This window comes from Pongo pygmaeus, chromosome 5 (assembly GCF_028885625.2).
Source record: "Pongo pygmaeus isolate AG05252 chromosome 5, NHGRI_mPonPyg2-v2.0_pri, whole genome shotgun sequence".
Lineage (NCBI taxonomy): Eukaryota > Metazoa > Chordata > Mammalia > Primates > Hominidae > Pongo > Pongo pygmaeus.
Genome location: NC_072378.2, coordinates 21,078,642 through 21,102,332, shown reverse-complemented (window position 1 = coordinate 21,102,332; position 23,691 = coordinate 21,078,642). Strand labels below are relative to the sequence as shown.

The window sequence follows — 23,691 nt, the reverse complement described above, 5'->3', positions numbered from 1 at the left end:
AGATCAGTGCTTCACAAATTTTAATGTATACACAAATCACCTGGAGATGCAGACAACGACTGAACAGGTCTAGGGTGGGGCCTGAGAGTCTGCATTTCCAGCAGCCTCACAGCTGATGCCAACACTGCTGTTCAGGGACTACAACTTCTGTGGATGTTGGCCCAGGGACAATTATGAATACCAAGGAACTAGGAAACAGATAAAGAGGAAATATCCAGACAGAGACACAGTAGAAAGTGCACAAAGTATAGCAAAGAATATATCAGATATTGGGGAACAAAAGAAAATATCTAGCACATGTAACTGAAATCACAGGGGAAGAGAGAATAGAGTAGAATATATATCTGAAGAAAGAATGGCTAAGGTTTCCAAACCTTCTGAAAAAATGAGGACACAGGGCAAAAAAACACCAAGAATCCTCAAACACGATAAATACAAAGAAAAGTACTCTCAGCAAGAGGCTAAGGTAGAGCAGGGATGATCTCATAAAGATCTGTGGATGTAGCATTTATCTAATGGAGTAAGTTCCAGTGAAATCCAGGGAAGACCCACAAAATTCCTGAGAAAACTGAGCCAAAAAAAAAAAAAAAAAAAAAAAAAAAGAGAGACAGAAACAAAAAGAAAAAAACCCAAAAACACCAAAACCAAATAAAAAAACAAAAAATTCGCACTGCCAATGTAGACTAAAAGTGACAGAGACAATACAAAATAAAAAGAGGCTGTAGGATTCTTAACATTCTCATGGCAGAATCAGGCTGAGAAAATTATTCAGCTGTACACATGTGCTATCTTTCAGGAAAAGGGAAAGATAACTACACAGAGTGGAACCAAACGATCAGCAAGTACAGCAAATAGCAAATTCACAGTCCCAGAGATTAGAAGGGGTGTGTAACCTGGGGGTGAGGAGGATGAGAAAATCTGGGGGACCTGGCTCATGCCTGTAATCCCAGCACTTTGGGAGGCTGAGGTGGGTGGATCACAAGGTCAGGAGATCAAGACCATCCTGGTTAACACGGTGAAACCTTGACTCTACTAAAAATACGAAAAAATTAGCCTGGCGTGGTGGCGGGCACCTGTAGTCCCAGCTATTTGGGAGGCTGAGGCAGAAGAATGGCATGAACCTGGGAGGCAGAGCTTGCAGTGAGCTGAGATGGCGCCACTGCACTCCAGCCTGGGTGACAGAGCAAGACTCTGTCTCCAAAAAAAAAAAAAAGAAAATCTGGGGGACCAACTTAGAATCCTGCTTATCACATTGGGCAATTCTGTCAAATATTTTAAAAAGAAATACTTTACTTCTATACAAACTCTTCCAGAAAAATGTAGAGGAAGGAAGATTTCTCAACTAATTCTATGAGGCCAATGCTACTCTGATAACAAAATTAAGAAGACATTACAAGAAAACTACAGATCGATGTCTTCCATGAACAAAAAATGCAAAACCTTCATGAAATATAACCAAGACAGAAATATTTCATCAATAGCAATATATCACAACCAAGTAAAGTTTATTCCAGGAATGCAAGGTTAATTTAATATTTGAAAACCATTCAATGTAGGTTATAATATTAACAGAGACTTAGAACAAAAAACAAATCATATTATTTCAATAGACAAAAAAGCATATGATAAAGTTCAACTCTATTCATGATTAAAACACACACACAGACACAGGGAAAAATAGGACTAGAAAGGAACTTTACTAATTCCAAAAAGACAGCTAACTTTTACATTTAATGGTAAAATTCTGAAAACTCTCCCCTTGAGCTTGGGAAGAAGAGAAAGATGCCCAATTCTACTCAGTGTACTGAACATTCTTGCCAGTATAGTAAGATAAGAAAAGGAAATAAAAGTCATGAGAATTGGAATGGAAAAATTAAAACTATGACTATCAGATGACATAACTGTATACTAAGAAAATCTAAAAAAAAACCCTACAGAAACACTATTAGAATTAATAAGTGAATTAGTTGGGCAAAATAAATATATTTTAATCAACTTTATTTCTAAGTAGCAACAAAAATGAAAATCATTTCAATAGTATCAATGGAAACACACATGTAGGAACATATTTAATAAAATGATATGTAAGACATATACAGAGAATTATAAAACATTATTGACAGAAATTAGAGATCAAAATAAATGAAGACATATACTTCATTTAAGGACAGAAACTTGATATTATAACAACATCAGTTTCCCCCAAATGACCTATAAAATCAATATGATCTTAATCAAAATTCCAGCGGGATTTTTGGTGAAACTTGACAAATTTACAAAAACAAAGGAACAACAATAGTTAGGGCAATTTCAAGAAAAATATGACATTGAAATACTTACATTGCCAATATCAAGACTTACTATAAAGCTATGGTAGTTAACCTGTGTATGGGTGGAAAGACTGACAAACAGACCAAAGGAACAGAATAGATGCCCAGGAGAGACCCACACATGTACATACATGTGATTTATAATAAAGGTGGCCAGGCAGGCGAGTGAGGCAAGAATGATATTTTCAATAAACTGCATTGACTCAAACGGATAGCTTCCGGGGCAAAAAAAAACAAAACAAACTTGAACTTCCCCTGAAACCCAAACACACCTCATACCTTAAATTAAAATAAATTCCAATTGGACTGAAGATTTAAAGGTAAAAGGCAAAATGATAAAATTTCTAGAACAGTACATTGAGGGGTATCTTTATGATGGTGTGGAGAAGGTAAACATTTCTTAAGAGGACACAAAAAGCACTAAGATAAAAAAACCATATTGATAAATTCTACATTAAAATGAAGAATGTCTGTTCTTCAAAAGGCACTGTGAAGAGAAAAGGTAGGTTACAGAATGGAAGAAGAAATTTAAATTACCATGACCTGCCAAGAGCTGTACCCAGAATACGTAAATAACTCCTATAAATCGGAGGTAAGGGCGGGTTGTAAATCAAACTGGTAAATCAACAGGTAGACGGGCAAAAGATTTGAACAGGTACTTCATGAAAAAAGACACCCAAATAGCTAATAAACATATAAAAGACACTCAAAATGGTTAATTAACAGGAAAATATAAAACTACAATTAAAATTAAGTTACATTCCCACCACAATGGCTACCATTAAGAATGTAACAATACCAAGAGCTCGTAAGAATATGGAGCTTCTACCATTTTTATATATTGTTGTTGGGATTTCAAATTTATTCAACTATTTGGGGAAACTATTTGGCAGTTATCTAGTAAAGCAGATCAATTTCATTTCCTATGACTCAGAGATTACACTCCTAGCCAGACCCCCCAGTGGAAAAGTTTACACACAAGTGGAACAAAAGAAAAAAACAAGAAGAACCCTGTCAGCTGTATTTGTTGCAATACTAATATTGGGATTCTGAAAATATCCAAGTCTTGCTCTGTCGCCCAGGCTGGAGTGCTGCAGTGGCGCCATCTCAGCTTACTGCAAGCTCCACCTCCCGGGTTCATGCCATTCTTCTGCCTCAGCCTCCCAAATAGCTGGGACTACAGGCGCCCGCCACCATGCCTGGCTAATAATCAATAGGATGAATAAACTGTGATATATATATGCATGCTGTAGAACACTGCCTGGCAATAACAATGGATGAACTACAGCTACTTTAAAAACAGATTAGTTCGCCAACATAATGTTATGCAAAAACAAACAAATCCCCAAAAACCCAAAATCCAAGCACTCAAACATGAATTCTTACATTTATATCCAGAATAATAATGGGTAAAACTATCATGTGGTGTCAGAATAAGGCATGGTGGCTTCCTTTGAGGAGGGAGAGAGGACAGTAAATGGAGGACATGACAGGGACCTGTGCGATACTTGGTGATGTTCGATTTCTTGATCTGACTGGTAGTTATAAGGAAGTATTCACTTTACAAAAGTGCACAGCCATATACTTTTCTGTAGGTATGGTACAAAAGCTTTTTTAGCAAAGAAGAAGTAAAGTTTAAAAAAAGAATAGATTGAACTATGAGAACAGAAAACAGATCAGTAGTTGTCAGGAGCTGGGTGTGTATGGAGGGAGAAGATGATTACAAAAAAGGGTAAGAAGGATCAGCTGGGTGCAGTGGCTCACACCTGTAATACTGGCACTTTGGGAGGCCAACATAGGAGGATCGCTTGAGTCCAGGAGTTCGAGACCAACCTGGGCAACATAGTAGGACCCTGTCTCTATTAAAACTAAAAAACAAAATGAGCTGGGCATGGTGGCATGCACCTGTAGTCCCAGTTACTTGAGATGCTGAGGTGGAAGGATTGCTTGAGCCCAGGAGGTTGGGGCTGCAGTGAGCCAAGATTGCAGCACTGCACTCCAGCCTGGGCGACACAGCGATACCCTGTCTGAAAGCAAAACAAAACAAAACAGAACAAAACGAAAGGGTAAAAAGGAATCTTGAGGGGGCTGATGGAATTGTTCTATATCTTGATTGTGATGTAGTAGGTTGCACTACTATATGCATTTGCTAGAAGTCATAGAACTGTACACCAAAAAGAGTGAATTTTGCTGTATGTAAGTTATACCTCAATAATATATACTTGTGATATAGAAGAAAATGAATTAATTTGGCATCTTTTTATGTTTGTGGGAAGTTAATGATTTGTGGTGTTACAATCTGCTTTTTTTTCATTGATTAGATTAGAAAGAAAATTAAATGGTCCACCTGCAAAATATTTTCTTACCCTTGTAAACACAGAAAGTTGTAAAATTAAGATGAGGAAAATTTGGGGAAAACAAATAATGCTCTTCATTTTGGTTTTATGATATTCACTTTTGATTTTGGGAAAAACAGACTTTAACTAATATACATCTATTTTTCAACCACATATTGAAAGAATATATATGTTGTGTTTGATATTCACTTATGCTGTAACAGAAAAACAGTAACAAGCTCTGGGTTATTTCTTTGCATATTTATTCATAAAAACATTTGAGGCAAATTAATGATAGGGCATAATTTTTTAAAATTTAGGTTAGTGCAAAAGTAATTGCGGTAATTACTTTTAAAGGCAAAAACCGCAATTACTTTTGCACCAACCTAATAGTTATTACAAACAAAGTGGAAAATTTTCACTTAAATTTCTACTTGCTCTTTAGGCTTATTTTACATTTGCCCATATTCAGCCAATGAATCTAGAAAGTAGATATTTGTTTTGAGACCCTTAATTTCTGGGGCATTCTGGGAAACATTTTGCCTTTACTTGATTCCAAACTTATTAACATTCATTAAGAGTCATTTTATTCTACTGTATCTGTGAACATGAAAGGATAAAATTAAACTGAGGCTTGTTGTGAAAAAACTGAAAAAAAAAAAAAAAGGTAGAAAAATAGCATCAAATCTATCCAATAGAAAAGTAGCAAAACTAGGGGGATCCCAATCAATAACAAACTATGAAAAGGGTCTCTTAAAAAGTGGGGTAAAAATGAAGCCTCATTTACACACAAATATTTAAATATTGCCTTATTTTGAAACATCCAAAAGTTTATCTTACACACACAAGTAAATACTAGATACGAATTAAAAATTTTTTTCCCCAAGTCATCTGAATTTTACTGTTCAAAAGAAGAAAAAGGTGATTATATTTTAGTTGCCTAAGGTCATTTAACTCATCCATGGCCCCCTGGCCCCTGACCCCAACTTGGAAATCTCTCCATATTTTGTAATTTAAGGGTTATCACATGAGCAAGTTGTGTGAAGGTAGGCAACACAGCTGCATTTCTATAGCTACTGGCAAAAAACAATACCTTACGAGAAAAAGATCTTACCACTTGTGCTGGAACTTGTTCCATTTTTGCAGCAGGAGTTCCTGGTCTTGGGTAAAATTGGTTAATAAAGAGGCTTGGGAATTTGTACTCTTCAACAAGTTTCACTGTTTCTTGAAAATCCTGATCTGTTTCTCCAGGAAAACCACAGATAATATCTGTAGCAATAGTTATTCCAGGAACTCTAGAAAATAACAAGACAAAAATGTAAAAACTTGACTATAAGCCATAATTATTCTATTTCCCTAACATTTTAAATACAATTTTATGGTAATTAAAATTTATTTTTATAAAAAGTACACATGCAAATAGTTTTAAAGAGTCCTAAATACCAAAAGTTTAAAATGAAAAACAGCTGGCTGCCTGCCATTTCCAGGGAAACCCATCTTAAATTCTTTTAAATGGTTCTTTGTTCTCTCCTCTATATTTAAAAATAGATGCTAATTCTGCCATTTCTAGATTTACTGATTTTTAGGCAATAAGTTACTAACTTCTCTATTATGATAAATGAGGCTTTAACTCTTGAACTACTCTATCCCTACCCTCCCAAAGAAATCAGTGAACAACTCCTAGTTAACACAGTACTTCCATTGGTACAATTGCAAAGATAACTTTCACTGTAGAGCCAATTGGTATACTATTCAGTTTTGTTTTTCCATAATGTGTAATTTTTCCTAGAGTTAATAATTGCTTCTCTTTTTAAAAAAAATTAGCTTAATGTTCTATATACCTATGCTGATGTTTTCCAGACTCCATTAGGGCTATCAAAAATCAGTACTGTTTTCTAAACCTTTGACATACTGTATAATGTACCAGTCCCCTTTTCTTTTTCTGGAAATGCCACTCCTTTCAGGTGTGTGTTGCTTTTATAGTGAACTGGTTATCATCCTTGAATGTTGCTTCTTGGTATCCTTTCTTCAATAATCTTTTTTTCCCAGATCCTATGTCTTCTTAATTCTTGATTAGCTCCCTCATTCTGCAGGGGTGTGCTTTCTTTCAGAAGCTTCATCAGAAAGATACCAGGGAAATTTTGTTGTTGTCTCTGCATGCGTGGTCTTAGGCCATGCAACTGACCGACATTTGGTTGTGTGTAGCACTCCAAGTCAAAAAGTATTATCCATACAAATTTTGCATTGTTCCTCTTTTTTTAAGCTGAAAAAATTGCTAATGGGATGTCTGGATTAACTTGGATGCGCACTTCTTTAAATGTGCCCACACCATTCTCTTTTTAGAAGCTTTTAAGATATTAACTTCATGCTCAATGTGCTAATATGCCTTGGATTGGGTCTTTAAATCTTTGTACAAAGTATAGTCTGCAGACTCATGGGCTTTAGGTTGAGGAAGTTTTCTGATATTATTTCCTTAATAATTTTTCTCTCAGGGACTCCCTTCTTTTGAATGTTGAAACCACTGGGTTGATCTCTTAGCTTTTTCTCTCTTTCATCTCTGCCCTTTTATTTTCTGGAAATTTTACTTCAGCATACCTTCCAACTATTTTATTGCAAAAAAAATTAATTCAATATTACTATTTACATTTCTCAGAGCTCTTTCTCTAATTTTCCTTTTCACAGTATCCTGTTTAGGGACACAATATCTTTTCTTATTTATCTGAGGATGTCAATTAAAGGTTTTTGTAATTTTTCTTCTGTTCACTGCAATTTGTCTTTTGGTTACTCTCATTCATGGCTGAGACTTTCCACCACTAAAGAACAATTCTTGCTGTTCTTTTATATTTAAGAGCAAAGCACTAAAATCTTTTTATCATTCAGCGATAGGTAGCAAGCTGCCTTTGTTTTTGATAGGCCCAAATGTTGGCATTTTGGAAGTCATTTCCTTGTGGCCATTTAGTGCCTCCATAAATATGGCACAGACATTGTTCTATTTTAATAGTATAACAATAACAGAATTACATTAACTTATTTAAAAATCCAGTATTACTCTGAGTCCATAAACAATAGGGAAAATGACTCCAAACGTCAAAACATAGAATATCAACTTTCCTAACACTTAAACAGTTCTGGCCAGATGTAGTAGATCATGCCTGTAATCCCAGAACTCTGGGAGGCCAAGGTGGGTGGATCACCTGAGGTCAGGAGTTCAAGACCAGCCTGGCCAACATGGTGAAACCCTCTCTCTACTAAAAATACAAAAATTAGCTGGGTGTGGTGGCAGGTGCCTGTAATCACAGCTATTGAGGAGGCTGAGGCAGGAGAATCACTTGAACCCGGGAGGTGGAGGTTGCAGTGAGCCGACATCACGCCACCGCACTCCAGGCTGGGTGACAGAACAAGACTTCGTCTCAAAAAACAAACAAACAAACAAAAACAAAAAACAGTTCTACATCAAAGAATGAAAACAGTTGATTAAATTAAGATTACGAGATATTTGGGGGCATAAGAGGGAAAAAGGGATATACCAGTGAGGACAGTCAAATTATTATATTCCTAATATAGTTTCATAAAAACAACAGCTTTCCATATTTTCTTCACACACTACTTAACCCCCAGTGTGAAAGAAGCATGACAAACCTATTTTTAAAAATATTTTGTTCCTAATTTATTATTGGTCTCACCTAGCTATTTACTGGGCTGAACTTTAGTTAGTAAGATAAATTCCAAGGACTAGAACTTTTCTCCATGATGATAAATGGAAAAAGAGACAATATTCATGCAGAAGAATAAAACAGTATATTTGAATAAAAATTTAACTTTTTATTGTGATATAAACATATTTTTCTTCTTTAAAGGTAATTATCAAAATTACATTTGAAAAATCACAAATATATGATTTTACATGTAAGCTATAAATAAAAAGACCATTTTTGTAGACTAAAGCATGTAGAATAGCTTTTCAGCTAGTTAGTTTTATACTTGCCTTTTCAATAATTCTGATCAAAAGGTCTACAACTAAAAATAAAAGTAATGGATAACAGCAGATCATAATAGAGAATAGTCCATCTCCCCTAGAAAATTTTTAAAAATAAATCTTAGAAACTGCATGGGAAATACTGTAAAAACAAAGGTTATTGTCCTCAACTATGAATTAGAATAAGTTTGGCACTAGATTATGGGGTATTCCCATAGGAAAGTACCTTACTGATTTTCCCTCTATCCTTCTTGATACATTATGGTTGAACCCAGTGTTATGCAACACCTGCTTACTTTGGCCTTAAGGGCCATAGTGACAAAAGAGAAACCTTTAAAGAAGTCATAGTAAATGTTAGGGAAAGGGATTTTCAATGCATGGATATATTTGGCAAGGTAAACAAAAAGTTGCCTGATAGCAAGGGAGGAGGCAGGCCACTGTGAACAGTAACTTATACTAGTCAATATTGAAAAGTAAAAGCAGTTTAATGGTTTCAAAGTATATAAGAATATGAACTGATTGCTTATAAAATGTTTTTTAAGTAGAGATTGCACTTTAATGTTAGATGAGGCTGATCTATACATTAATTTTATATATGCAAATGATCCTACTTACATTCTTGAAAATAATTTGACTCTTTAGGTGAACCAACTGAAATCTCATTTACACTGTTGATTTGCCTAGTAAATAATTCTCTTTAGTATGAGAAAATCAAAGAAGTTTGAAGTGGAAAAAATTCTAAATTACTAGAATATGATTTAAATGGCTAGGAGGAAATTATAAGGGGTGTAAAACAGAATATTAATCCAAATATTTAAGATGCTAATTCTGGGTAAAAGCTTTTTTTGAGATGACATGAATTTTCAAAATACTAAAATTTTTAAAATAGTCATTTCCACAAACTTATTTAAGCTGTGAGTGTAATGTATCTAAATACTAAGTAGTATGTTATTCAATTTTAGGAGTTTTATGTATGTTTTCATACTAGTATTAGAAAATAATTCTGAAAGGAAGATGAAAATGAAAGTGTTCATTTAGCTTAAACAACAGGAAAATTTTGGCCCATTATTTTTTCTATCCTATATTTACTGGCAAAATGGCTTCATTAAATAGCTTGGGAATGGAGTAAGAAAGATTCCAATTATGCATCTGACCTTGTCAGAAGCAGTGCTATGATTACTTGTAAAGATATATCAGGGACATGTAAGGAACAGGCAAACTATTTGTTGGCTCCAGCCTGGAATTTAAGAAAGCCATAAATATTTTAAAAGTTAATTATTTAACCTTGAATAAAAATATAAACCTATACACACCCCACACTTTAAACATTCATCTCAAGATTTTTACTTGCCATTTGGTGTTTCACTGGCAAAAATATGGAAAATAATAATTCTACTTCATTCTTTAGATCTATAAATTATGAGCTTCAAATTCTACATGTGAATAAAGTAGGACTAATACACATACTAACCATCTCAAAAGACAAAGAGAAAAATGATCAGCAAAGGACTAGGCCCACCCAAACTAGTAGACATAAACAAAACACATGATTAAAATAAATAATTCTTATACTGTGGAGGTTTATTCTAGGACAAATATTCAATACTTTTGGGGAAAAAATGATGTAGGTAGGGGAGAAAAATATCTTGAACTGAATGAAAATGAAATCTAACACATCTAAATATATGATATGCAACTAAAGCAGTGCTTAGAGAAAAATTTATAGATTTTAATTTCTGTGTGACATATAAAAATCTAAGCTTCCACTTCAAGAAGCTAACAAAGAGAAAAAATCAAATGAAAAGACAAATAAAGAAAATAATAAAGGTAAAATAGGAAATCAATGAAATAGAAAATGGAGAAAAATCAATAAAAGTAAGAAGTACATCTTTGAAAAAAGTCAATACAATTAGTAATGTACTAGTTAGGTTGAGAAAAGAAAAGAAGATACAGATGACCAGCTTTAGGCATGAAGGATGGGACATCACTACAGATGCTACCAACAGTAAAAGGATACAAAGAATACTATGAACCTTATGCCAGTAAACTCCCAACTTAGATAAAATAGGCAAATTCTTTGACAGATATAAATTATGAAAATGGACTCAAGAAGAAACCAAAAACCTGAATATTCTTTTATCTATTACAAAAACTTGTAATTTAAAATCTTGCCACCCAAACAAAACAACACAAAACAAAACCACCCAAGACTATATGGTTTCATGGTGAATTCTACCAAACATTTAAAGAATGATAAAATCAATTCTATGGGAACTATTTCAAAGATAGATGAGAAAGAAACTCTTTTAAGAGTCCAGCATTACCCTGTTATAAAAACAAGAGGAAGGCAAATACTGTATGTTCTCACTTATAAATAAGTAGGAGCTAAGCTATGGGTACGCAAAGGCAGACAGAATAGAATAATGAACAGTGAAGACTCAGAAGCGGGAGGGTGGGACAGGAGTAAGGGATAAAAAACTACATATCAGGTACAATCAATGTTCACTACTTGGGTGAAAGGTACACTAAAATCTCAGACTTTACCCTATATAGATCATCCATGTAACCAGAAACCACTTGTACCCTAGAAGGTACTTAAAAATATTTTTAAAAGCAGGGGAGGGGCCAAGATGGCCAACTAGAAGCAGCTGCCATCAGTGGCTCCCACCATGAAGAATGAAAAGGGTGAGTGAATCCTGCACCTTCAGCTGAGGTATCCAGGTTCTCTAATTGGGACTGACTAGGTGGGTGGCACAACCCACTGAGAGTGAGGAAAAGCAGGGTGGAGCAATGGCTCACTTGGGAGCTGCATGGGGCAAGGGGAGCTCTCACTTACAGCCAAGGGAGGCGGTGAGTGATTGTGCTACCCCGTCCAGGAAACCATGCTTTTTCCATGAATCTGTGCAACCCATGGATCAGTAGATCCCCCTGTGAGCCCATGCCACCAGGGCCTTGGGTCCCAAGCACAGAGCTGTGCAGATGCTCAGCAGATGCTCGGATTGCAGCCAGCAGCAGCAAGCTGGAGACTGCCTAAGATGACTGAGTTCCTAGAGGTGAGGGTGGCTGCCATCACTGCAGACTCAGTCTTCTGTTTTTCCCTGCTGGTGCTAGGAAGACTGGGCAGTCTGGACCAGGAGGAACTCCCCACAATGCAGCACAGTGGCTGTGGCAGATCGTGGCCAGACTGCTTCTTTAGGTGGGACCCAGATCCATTCCTCCTCATTGAGTGGGGCCTCCCTGTGGGAATTTCACCAACTCCAGCCACTGGTTTACAGAGAAAACTCTGATCTCCCTGGGACAGAGCCCCTGAGGGGAGGGGCAGCTGCAGTCTCCATGGTTCAGCAGACTTAGTCTTTCCTGCCTGCTGGCTATGAAGAGGCTGGGCACTCCAGATGATGGGGATTCCTCTCAGTGCAGCAAACCCACTCCACCAAGGGGCAGCCAGAGTGCTTCATTAAGCAGGTCCCTGATCCTGTGCTTCCTGACTAGGTGAGACCTCCAAAACAGGAGTCACCACACACCTTATACAGGAGCATGCCCCCTGGCATTTGGTCACTGTCACTCTGGAAAAGAGGTCCCAGATGAAGGAGCAGGCAGCCATCTTTGCTGTTCTGCAGCCCCCACTGGTGACACCTCCAGGTAAGGGTATTTGTTACCACCAGGCCTGCCTTGCAACAGCTCCCGAAGGAAGCACTAAATATGGAAAGGAAAAACCACTACCAGCCCCTACAAAAACATGCTGAAGTACAAAAACCAATGACACTATGAAGCAACCACATAAACAAGTCTGCAAAATAATGAGTTAGAATCATGATGACAGGATCAGATTCAAACGCAACAATATTAGTCTTGAATGTAAATGGGCTAAATGCCCCAATTAAAGGACACAGAATGGCAAGCTGGGTAAAGAGTCAAGACCTATCAGTGTGCTGTATTCAAGAGACCCATCTCACATGCAAAGACACACATAGGCTCAAAATAAAGGGATGGAGGAAAATTTATGAAGCAAACGGAAAGCAGCAAAAAGCAAGGACTGCAATCCTAGTTTCTGACAAAACAGACTTTAAACCAACAAAGATAAAAAAAAGACAAAGAAGGGTATTACATAATGGTAAAGGGATCAATTCAACAAGAAAAGCTGACTGTCCTAAATATATATGCACCCAATAGGGGAGCACCCAGATTCATAAAACAAGTTCTTAGAGACCTGCAAAGACACTTAGACTCCCACCCAATAATAGCGGGACACTTTAAAACCCCACTTTCAATATTAGACAGATCATTGAGACAGAAAATTAAGAAAGATATTCAGGATTTAAACTCAGCTCTGGATCAGGTGGACCTGATGGATATCTACAGAACTCTCCACACAAAAACAAGAGAATATACATTCTTCTTGGCACCACATGGCACTTACTCTAAAATGTATCACATAATTGGAAGTAAAACATTCCTTAGCAAATGCAAAAGAACTGAAATCATAACAAACAGTCTCTTAGACCACAGCACAATCAAATTGGAACCCAGGATTAAGAAACTCACTTAAGGCCACACAACTACATGGAAACTGAACAACCTGCTCCTGAACGACTCCTGGGCAAATAATGAAATTAAGGTAGAAATTAAAAAGTTCTTTGAAACTAATGAGAATAAAGAGACAGCATGCCAGAATCTATGAGCTAACACAGTGTTAAGAGGAAAATTTATAGCACTAAATGCCCAGATCAAAAAGCTAGAAAGATCTCAAATCAACATCTTAACATCACAACTAAAAGAACTAGAGAACCAAGAGCAAACAAATCCCAAAGCTAGCAGAAGACAAGAAATAACCAAGCTCAGAGCGGAACTGAAGATGAAAGAGACACAAAAAACCCTCAAAAAAAAAAAAAAAAAAAATCAACAAGTCCAGGAGCTGTTTTTTTTTTTTTGAAAAAATAAAATAGACTACTAGCTAGACTAATAAAGAAGAAAAGAGAGGAGAATCAAATAGACACAATAAAAAATGATAAAGCAGATATCACCACTGACTGCAAAAAAATACAACCAACCATTAGAGAATACTATAAACACCTCTATGCAAATGAACTAGAAAATCTAGAAGAAATGGATAAATTCCTGGACACATACACCCTCCCAAGAGTGAACAAGGAAAAACTTGAATCCCTGAATAGACCAATAATGAGTTCTGAAATTGAGGCAGTAGTAAACAGCCTACCCACCAAAAAAAGCCCAGGACCAGACGGATTTACAGCTGAATTATACCAGAGGTACAAAGAGGAACTGGTACATTTCTTCTGAAACTATTCCAAACAATTGGAAAGGAAGGACTCCTCCCTAACTCATTTTATGAGACCAGCATCATCCTGATACCAAAATCTGGCAAACATACAATAAAAAAAGAAAATTTCAGGCCAATATCCCTGATGAACATCAATGCAAAAATCCTCAATAAAATACTGGCAAACCAAATCCAGCAGCACATCAAAAAACTTATCCACCATGATCAAGTCAGTTTCATCCCTGGATGCAAGGCTGGTTCAACATATTCAAATCAATAAATGTGATTCATCACATAAACAGAAATAAAGACAAAAACCACATGATTTTCTCAATAGATGCAGAAAAGGCCTTCGATAAAATTCAACATCCCTTCACGTTAAAAGCTCTCAATTAACTAGGTATTGACGGAACAGACCTGAAAATAATAAGAGCCATTTATGACAAACCCACAGCCAATATCATACTGAATGGGAAAAACTGGAAGCATTCCCCTTGAAAACGGGCACAAGACAAAGATGCCCTCTCTCACCACTCCTATTCAGCATAGTATTGGAAGTTCTGGCCAGGAAAATCAGGCAAGAGAAGAAAATAAAGCGTATTTAAACAGGAAGAAAGGAAGTCAAACTGTCTCTGTTTGCAGATGACATGATCACATATCTAGAAAACCCCATCGTCTCAGCACAAAAACCTCTTAACTCAATAAACAATTTCAGCAAAGTCTCAGGATACACAATCAAGGTGCAAAAATCACAAGCATTCCTATACACCAACAATAGACAAGCAGAGAGCCTAATCATGAATGAACACCCATTCACAATTGCTGCAAAGAGAATAAAATACCTAGGAATACAGCTATCAAGGAAAGTGAAGAACCTCTTCAAGGAGAACTACAAACCACCGTTCAAGAAAATAAGAGAGGACACAAACAAATGGAAAAACATTTCATTCGGCCAATAAACATATGAAAAAAAGCTCAACATCACGGATCATTAGAGAAATGCAAATCAAAACCACGATGACATACCATCTCACACCAGTCAGAATGGCAATTAGTAAAAAGTCAAGAAACAACAGATGTTGGTGAGACTGTGGAGCAATAGGAATGCTTTTACACTGTTGGTGGGGATGTAAATTAGTTCAAGCATTGTGGAAGATAGTGTGGCAATTCCTCAAAGACCTAGAACCAGAAATACCATTTGACCCAGCAATCCCATTTCTTGGTATATACCCAAAAGAATATAAATGATCCTATTATAAAGATACATGAAAGTGTATGTTCATTGCAGCACTATTCACCATAGCAAAGACATGGAATCAACCCAAATACCCATCAATGATAGACTGGATAAAGAAAATGTGGTACATATACACCATGAAATACTCTACAGCCATAAAAAGGAAAGAGATCATGTCCTTTGCAGGGACATGGATGTTGTCAGAAGCCATTATCCTCAGCAAACTAACGCAGGAACAGAAAACTAAACACCACATGTTCTCACTTATAAGTGCAAGCTGAACAATGTGAACACATAGACACAGGGAGGGGAACACACACTGGAGCCTGTTGAGGTGGGGAAGAGTACCAGGGAAAATAGCTAATGCATGCTGAGCTTAATACCTAGGTGATGGGTTGATAGGTGCAGTAAATCACCACAGCACACGTTTACCTACATAATAAACCTGCACATCCTGCACATGTACCTCAGAACTTAAAAAAAAGTAAAAAAAAGAAAAAACAAACAAAAAAAGGTTTTTTTAAAGAAAATCAGAGGAAGAGATTAGAATTAAACTATAAACTAATATCCCTCATAAACAAAGAGACAAAAATTCTTAACAAAATATTGGCAAACTGAACCCGGCAAAATTAAATGATTATATATCATGAGCACTTTTTAAATCCAAGAAATGCGAGGTTGATTTGACATGTGAGTATGAATTAATGTAATGTACCATATAAAAAGAATAAAGGACAAAATAAAAACCACATAGTGATCTTAACAGATTCAGAAAACTTTTGACAAATCAAACACCCATTCATGATTTTTAAAAATGCTTTTCCATTAGGATTGATAATAAAGCAAAGATTTCTGTTCTCACTTCTTCAATTCAACATATTACTGGAGGTTCTAGTCAGTCCAAAAAAGCAAGGAATGGAAATTAAAGGCATATATGTTTAAAAGAAAGAATTTTTTTTTTTTTTTTTTTGGGCAGGTGACATGACCTTGTATGTAGAAAATCTAAAGAATCTAATGAGCCTACTAGAATAAGTGAGTTTAGCAAAACTGTAGGATACAAGATCAATATATAAAAATCAATTATATTTTTTATACTAGTAATGAACAACCTGAAAATGAAATCAAGAATCCAATTCCATTCACAATAGCATAAAAACTACTTGGGAATACGTTTGAGAAAGAAAGGTAGAAGTTGTATGCCATAAACTGAGAGAATTTAAAGAAACCATCTTAAAACTTGATGAGAAAAATTAAAGATCTAAATAAATGGAAAAATATATAATTTTCATGGAATAGAAAATTTAGCATTGTTAAGATGGCAAGCCTCTCCAAATCGATTTATAGAGTCAATGCAACTCCTATCAAAATAACAGCAAGTATTTCTGCTAAAAATGACAAGCTGTGCCTAAAATGTATACGGAAATACAAATGACTTGAAATAACCAGAACAATTTTGAAGAAAAAAAAGCTGGTGGAATAAATGAACCTGTTTTAAAGACTAACTATAAACCTCCAATAATCAACGCAGTATGGTTATCAGTGTAGGGATACATGAATGGAAAAATATAGAGTCCAAATATATACCAATTTATCATATATGGGTAATTAGTTTTCAACAAAATTACCAAGGCAATTCAGTGAGGGCAGGAAACAAAGCGTTTTCAATAAATGGTACTGTAACAATCAGACACCATATGCAAAAAACCCCACAAATTATTAAACCCTCCACCTTACATTATACACAAAAATATTTCAATGTGCATCATAGTCTGAATGTCAGATACAGAATTATCAAACATCTAGAAGAAAATATGGGAGGAAATCTTTGTGACCTTGGGTTAGGCAAAGATTTCTTAGTGATAGTGCCAACACCGAAAGCACAATCCGTAAAAGTAAAATTTGATAAACAGAGAAATTAAACTTACTCAAAAGATACCGTTAAAAAATGAAAAGAGAAGCCATAGAGTAGAATAAAATATTTGCAAATCATATATCCAATAAAAAGACTTGTATCCAAGCTATATTGAGAACTCTATGACTCACTAACAGGAAGACAACACAATGATACAATGGGCAAAAGATTTAACCAACACTTCACTAAAGAAGATACAGGAATAGCTAATAAGTACATTAAAATTTGCTTAACATTGTCACTAGTCAGAAAAATGAAAGTTAAAACCATGTAAAATGCCACACATCCACTAGAATGGCTGTACCAAAAAGACTGAAAAAAAATAACAGATATTAGTAAGCATATAGAGAAACTGAAGCACTTATACATTGAAGGTGGGAATTTTAAATGGTGCAGTCATTTTGGAAAACAGTCTGACCATTTCTTAAATAGTTAAACATACACTTACTGTGACCCAGCAATTCTACTCTAGGTATCTACCCAAGGGAAATGAAAATGTAAGCTCACACGAAGACCTGTACTTGGATTTTCACAGTAGCAATCTTCATAACTGCCCCAAACTGTAACAGTCCAAATGTCTATCAATTGTTGAATGAATAACAAAATGTGGCATATCCATATGTGAAAATTACTTACAAATAAAAAAGAGCCAACTACTGATACACGCACCAACATGAACGAATCTGAAAAACATTCTTAAGTAAATGTAAGACATGAAGGATTGCTTATTGTGATTCCATTTATAAGAAATATCTAGAAGATGACTTAGAATAGACAGAAAGCAAATCAGTCTTGCCTGGAACTGTGAGTAGAAGCAGGGATTGGCTCCAACTGGACGTGAGGAAAATTTTTGACAGAATGAAAGCATTCTAAAACTGAATTGTGATGATAGTTGCACAACTACATCAATTTACTAAAAATCTTCAAAACACTTACATTGAATGAATATTCTGTGTACTCTAAATTATCCTACAGACTTAACAATGAAAAAAAAAAAACCTTTCTGAAGACAGATAGCATGAATCTTCCATAACATACTCTTCTAAGAAGTCTTATTGAGCACTTACTATGTGAGACTCAATTATATTCTCTTATTTATTTTCTGTAGAGACAGAGTCTTGCTTTGTTACCCGAGCTGGTCTCAAACTTGGAGCCTCAAGTGATACTCCTGCCTCAGCCTCCAAAAGTCCTGGGATTACAGGTGTGAGCCAACTGCACCTGGCCAATAAGTCTTCATAGTTGAACTCTGACAGGTGTAGTCAAAGAATTAAATGTGGACAAAGGACCAGGTGTGGTGGCTCATGCCTGTAGTCCCAGCACTTTCGGAGGCCAAGGAAAGAGGATCACTTGAAGCCAGGAGTTCATGGCCAGCCTGAGCAACAAAGCAAGACCCTGTCTTTACAAAAAAAAAAAAAAAAAATTAAAAAAATTTAAATTAGCCAGGTGTGGTGGTGTATGTCTATAGTCTCAGCTATTTGGGAAACTGAGGTGGGAGAACCACTGGAGCCCAGAAGTTTGAGGCTGCAGTGAGCTATGATCGTGTCACTGCACTTCAGCCTGGGTGACAGGGCTAGACTCCACCTCTAATAACAAAAAATAGACAAATCGGGACAAACGGCAAAATAAAAGGCAAGGAATAAAGGAATTATGTTCAGAGCATGAAATCATGAAGGACTTGAAGAAGGAAAGCATGGATCTATTTCCCAAGTAAAACATCATATTAACAATAGGGAATCATTCTATTTATATTGAAAGAGAAAATTTAGGAAGAAACAATTCATCTCCAAATAAATTTCAGATTTTTTTCAGCATCTCTAAATTTATTCTCATAATTTTATTAAAAATTTCTTAAATTACCTGCTGTAAAAACAGAAAAAACACTAAAACATTTAGATGAGGGCTGAAAAGCCATAATGAGTGCCTAAGACAAAGAAAGTCTAGTGTGACCTGGGCGTTCATTCTTATTCTTTTAATATGACTGTCTGAGAGAAACATCTTCCTTGCATAACTAAGATGTTCTACCACTAACTAGCTGCATGATCTTGGTCAAACTATTCAGCCTTAGATGCTTCCATTTCTTCTTTCATAAAATGGATATAGTAGAAGTATTCATAGATAAGATTAATGAGGTAATAGATGTACTAATTGCTCAGGATGGTGCTTCCCATATAGTGCTTAATATGTATTAGCTTTATTACTGTAACCTTGTCAGAGAGATGATAACAACTGTCATTTATTATGTAATACTAAGTGCCAGACAATATGTTAACAACTTCATCTTGTTTAATATAACTTTCTCATAAGATAGATTCTAATCCAGTTTTCATGAGAAAGGGGGAAAATGCCATTAGGGAAAGAGGTACAGTAAATTGCCCATGATCACAGAATCAATAAATAGTAAAGGAAGCATCTGATCTGAAGCTTCTAATCACTACCCATGGTAGTTCTTATCTCTTACCTATGTCACTGATGTGCTCATAGCACTGATGTACCATAAGCACTGGCTGATCATAAGTTCACGGAAAACAAAACTTACTACTACTATTTTTTGAGACATGGTCTCACTCTGTCACCTAGGTTGGAGTGCAGTAGTGTGATCTTGGCTTAGTGCAGCCTCTATCTCTTGGGTGCAAATGATCCTCCTGCCTCAGCCTCCCAAGTAGCTGGGACTACAAAGTAGCCGAGATTACAGGTGTGCACCATCACATCTGGCTAATTTTGTTTATTTTTTGTTGAGATGAGATCTCACGACATTGCTCAAGCTTGTCCTGAATTCCTGAGCTCAAGTGATCTAGCCAGTGTTCACATTCTGCTACTTTAATGAGACCACATTTACATAGGTCACCTTCTATGAGAATAAAGCAATAAACTAGAAATTAATAAGAAAAAGGCACAGAAAAACCTTGGTCCTATTTGTCTGGAAACTGAATATAATAAAAATACATGTATTCCTATAAATGAATAAATGTGATCTTTTTCACAGTAGACCTATAACATTTCTGGTCTTTACAGAGAAGTTTAAACCTTCTTGTTTGAAGAAATTGTTTTCAAATATTGATAGTGACAGGCAGATAGGGGCAGGTCCCCAGTGAAACCCCACCTCCAAGCTGGAAAACAGTTTAAAGCCTGAAAGCCAAGCTACAAGTTAAATCCTTGGACCGGACTGAGAATGTGTCTTCCTGTTTGGCAAGTTTTCCTCTGATTGATCCCCACCCTTCATCTATTTTACATATACCTACCCTTTCCTAATTGGCTTTCTACACTGTCATGCCCACCTTTGAGTGGTGTCTTCGCTTTAAGCTTTTTTGCATACTCACAAACCAATCAGCACGCACTCCCCATTCTGAATCCATAAAAGGCCCCAGACCCAGCCACAAGAGAGGAACTTTCTGCCTTTGGGTAGGGGACTATCCCCATGTCCTCTCTTGACTGAAAGCTGTTTCACTGCTCAATAAACTCTCCGCCCTCCTCACTCTTCAATGTCCAGTGTATCCTCCTTCTTGGGTGCAGTACAAGAGCTCAGGAACCGCCAAACACATGTACAAGCTATAACACAGGCAGTCTGGGGCACACTAGTGTGGCTCAGAGGGGCCCAGGCAGGGCGTTGCCGGCCAGAGGTCCCCGGTTTGCAAAGCAACTGAGAAAAAAAATGCCTACAATCAATATTAGGCAAAATCTATATGCTAACATACAATTAACATATTAATCATACATAATATTTATAATCAAAGATAGCCTTTCAAGGTATCTCTCTAAAAAAATTTAGAAGCAGTTAGTTTTTTAACGATTCCTTCTCTTTGAAAGTAATAAAACTTTTAATAAGCAAAAATAAAAATCTAGATGGGTTATTCAGTTTAAATTTGGTACAATTTTACCTTTTTAAAGTAAACTAGGTAAATGTATGACATAAGTAAAGGAAGAAATATATGAATAAATGGCAAATGGTTTGCTCAAGCTCTGCAAATTTCTGAATATTCTGAGAATTTAAAATGCAACAAACTCCAACTATTAAATATTTGTGGTACAAATTGATCAAGTATATGGAAAAATTGTTTCTGACACTTAGAAAAGTGGCTGTCAAATAGGCTAAAAAAAAAAAAAGGATAAGAGACAACTGGATGAGATGACACCAAAGAACTTAGTGTCATCCATTACATTTCTAAGCCTGGTATAAATCCAGAATATATCACTTGGCTTCAAGCACAGATCAAATGAATCATCACTGCTAACTAAAAATCAAATAAATACCATGTTAAATAAGTTTTTTATCCTGTAACACTATGCTTGCATTCCATAGCAAATATTTTGGAATAAGCACAAAGCCTTACATAAGACCAAAGATATTGCCTTAAAAATTAAAAGTAAGCATACTGGATAATATTGTCATAGTATTTAAAAGAAATCATATTAAATTTCACAGAATTTTTACACATCTGTTATTAAAATCATTTTATGATACTGCCGGTTAAAGTGAAGGTATTTACTATCTATGGTACTGCTAACACAATTCTTATATGAGTTTTTCTGTTTCTATGGTAACATGAATTATAAGGTTCAATGAAGCTGAATTCAGTAATGTGTATTTTTCTGTTATTCAAGGTGAAAAGGAAATGAAACATTTCTAACATTCATAAACTACAGCAAATGTCTGAATTCCATTTAGAGATAAGATGATAATTACTAAAGTAATTAGAATTCTTCCTGGATGGAATTATTTTGCACACAGTGGAAATTTAAATTTGAGAATGAAAGTAGGGGCCAGAGTATATTCAGCATCAGTAATTAATTACAACCCAAATCCATCTGCCATTCTGATACATTGGAACAGACTATACCTTCTTCTGTCTGCTTCTGACTACAATATAAAAGAAAGCTCATCCTCCACCCCCACCCCTAAGTCAGAAAGATAAAGTGGGTGAAATCATTTTATTCAAGAAAAAAATCCAATTACAGAAATAATCAACTTTTCTCTCTTGCTTTATTTTTTTCATATTTGAAAGGGCTTTCACATTAGCAGAACCAATTAAATGAATATCAGGACAGGGCAAAATCTACAAAGTTAGGCAAGTTTCTTAAATCTTTTAAAATTAAACCTTGAAAAAAACCACTTAGAGACTGAAACCCAGATCATGGCATTCTTTAATGGGAAAACATAACTGGAAGGTAACTAAACATCAGGTCTCGGGAAGAATAATTTATAAAATTATACAGTCAAAATGCAGTTGCCTCTAATATCCAGTCCATTATTAAGAAATTAGGCAAATGATTACTTTTAATGGAAGTGTTGTTATCAAAACATAGCACTCAGAAACATTACATTTCAAGTCCTATGTCATCCTAAAGTGCAATTGGTATAGCATCATCATAAATAATACTGAATAGGGATATATACAAATTGGAAAAAAATATATATATATACACACACATACACAGAGCAAGCAAGTGAGAAAGAAACCGGAAGCTATATTTATGGAATAGAAATTATAAAATCATTTAAATCAAAACACAGATTTATAATTACTTTATTTCTTATGAGTTGAGCACATTTTGTTATTGTGTTTTATTGTTTTAAATTCAGTTTTCCCTACATTCAGTTTACCCTGATCAGGTCAGAGGCTGGCAAACTACAGCCCATGTGCCAAATCCAGCTGTTGTCTGATTTTGTAAATAAAGTTTTATTGGAACACAGCTACACTCATTCATTTCATACTGTTTATGGCTGCTTTCACTACAAAAGCAGAATTGAATAGTTGTGACAGTTGCAACAGAAACTGCATGGTCCGCAAAGCCAAAATTATTTATCATCTGCTGAGATTCTAACCAACCAGGTCCACGACTCTAATTTTTGATAAGAACTCCCAGGAACACTCCAGGGTGAGTTGAGGGCCAGTGGGTATATATAATGCTCTCCAAAATGTAGCCCTAATCAACCTTTCCATTATCACCCAATTCCGATTGATATGATTCAAATCAGAATACTTTCTCTCTGAGCAATCCCATTGTACAATCCCCTATCCAAACTACTCACTGAAATCAGAATACTTCCTCTCTGAGCAATCCTACTGTGCAATCCCCTATCCATACTACTGACATACCCTGGGCCACCTCTCTGATGAAATTTTTCTTGATTTTCTCTCAGCATCTTAATTCATTCACAGTTCCTCCTTTGTACCTCTGTGAAGTCCCTGTTATGATCTTCCTGACATTTTTTACATCTGTTTTCTTGCCTTATGCCTCCTAATCAACTGTAAGCACCTGGTGGACAAGGATGGGGTCATATTCACATTCCTACACTCTGTAGTAATGAGGCAACAGCCACACAGACAGTTGAGGCTCAATAAAGTGCCCACTGACTTAAAGGTAAAATGCTTGGGAGAACTTGGAAAAACAGACAGTAAGATGAACACATGAATTTAAGAAAGCAATAGGCTTTATTCACCAAGAGATCAATGATTAATCCCTGTTTTGACTAATACCAATTTCAAAATTTTCCTTTAAGTCCTAGAGGTTAGCTCTGGTGGGAAAGGATAAAGTGGAGAATCACAAGGCTTTATAAATGATGGCTTCTCTTTAGGAAAAAGGGGATACTATCATTGTGAGCAGTACAAGTTGGCTCCAGCGC

The 23,691-nt window shown here is 35.8% G+C and overlaps 1 protein-coding gene across 4 annotated transcripts in view; it reads right to left on the bottom strand.

Annotated features, from left to right (window-relative positions):
• Positions 1-23,691, bottom strand: part of CDKAL1 (CDK5 regulatory subunit associated protein 1 like 1) — a 701,044-nt gene that overhangs the window by 162,291 nt on the left and 515,062 nt on the right. For all 4 annotated transcript variants that reach the window (XM_054490535.2, XM_063665866.1, XM_063665867.1 and 1 more), the window contains exon 12: positions 5,781-5,961. In XM_054490535.2, coding sequence (XP_054346510.1) covers positions 5,781-5,961 — 181 coding nt within the window. The remainder of the gene's footprint in view (positions 1-5,780; positions 5,962-23,691) is intronic.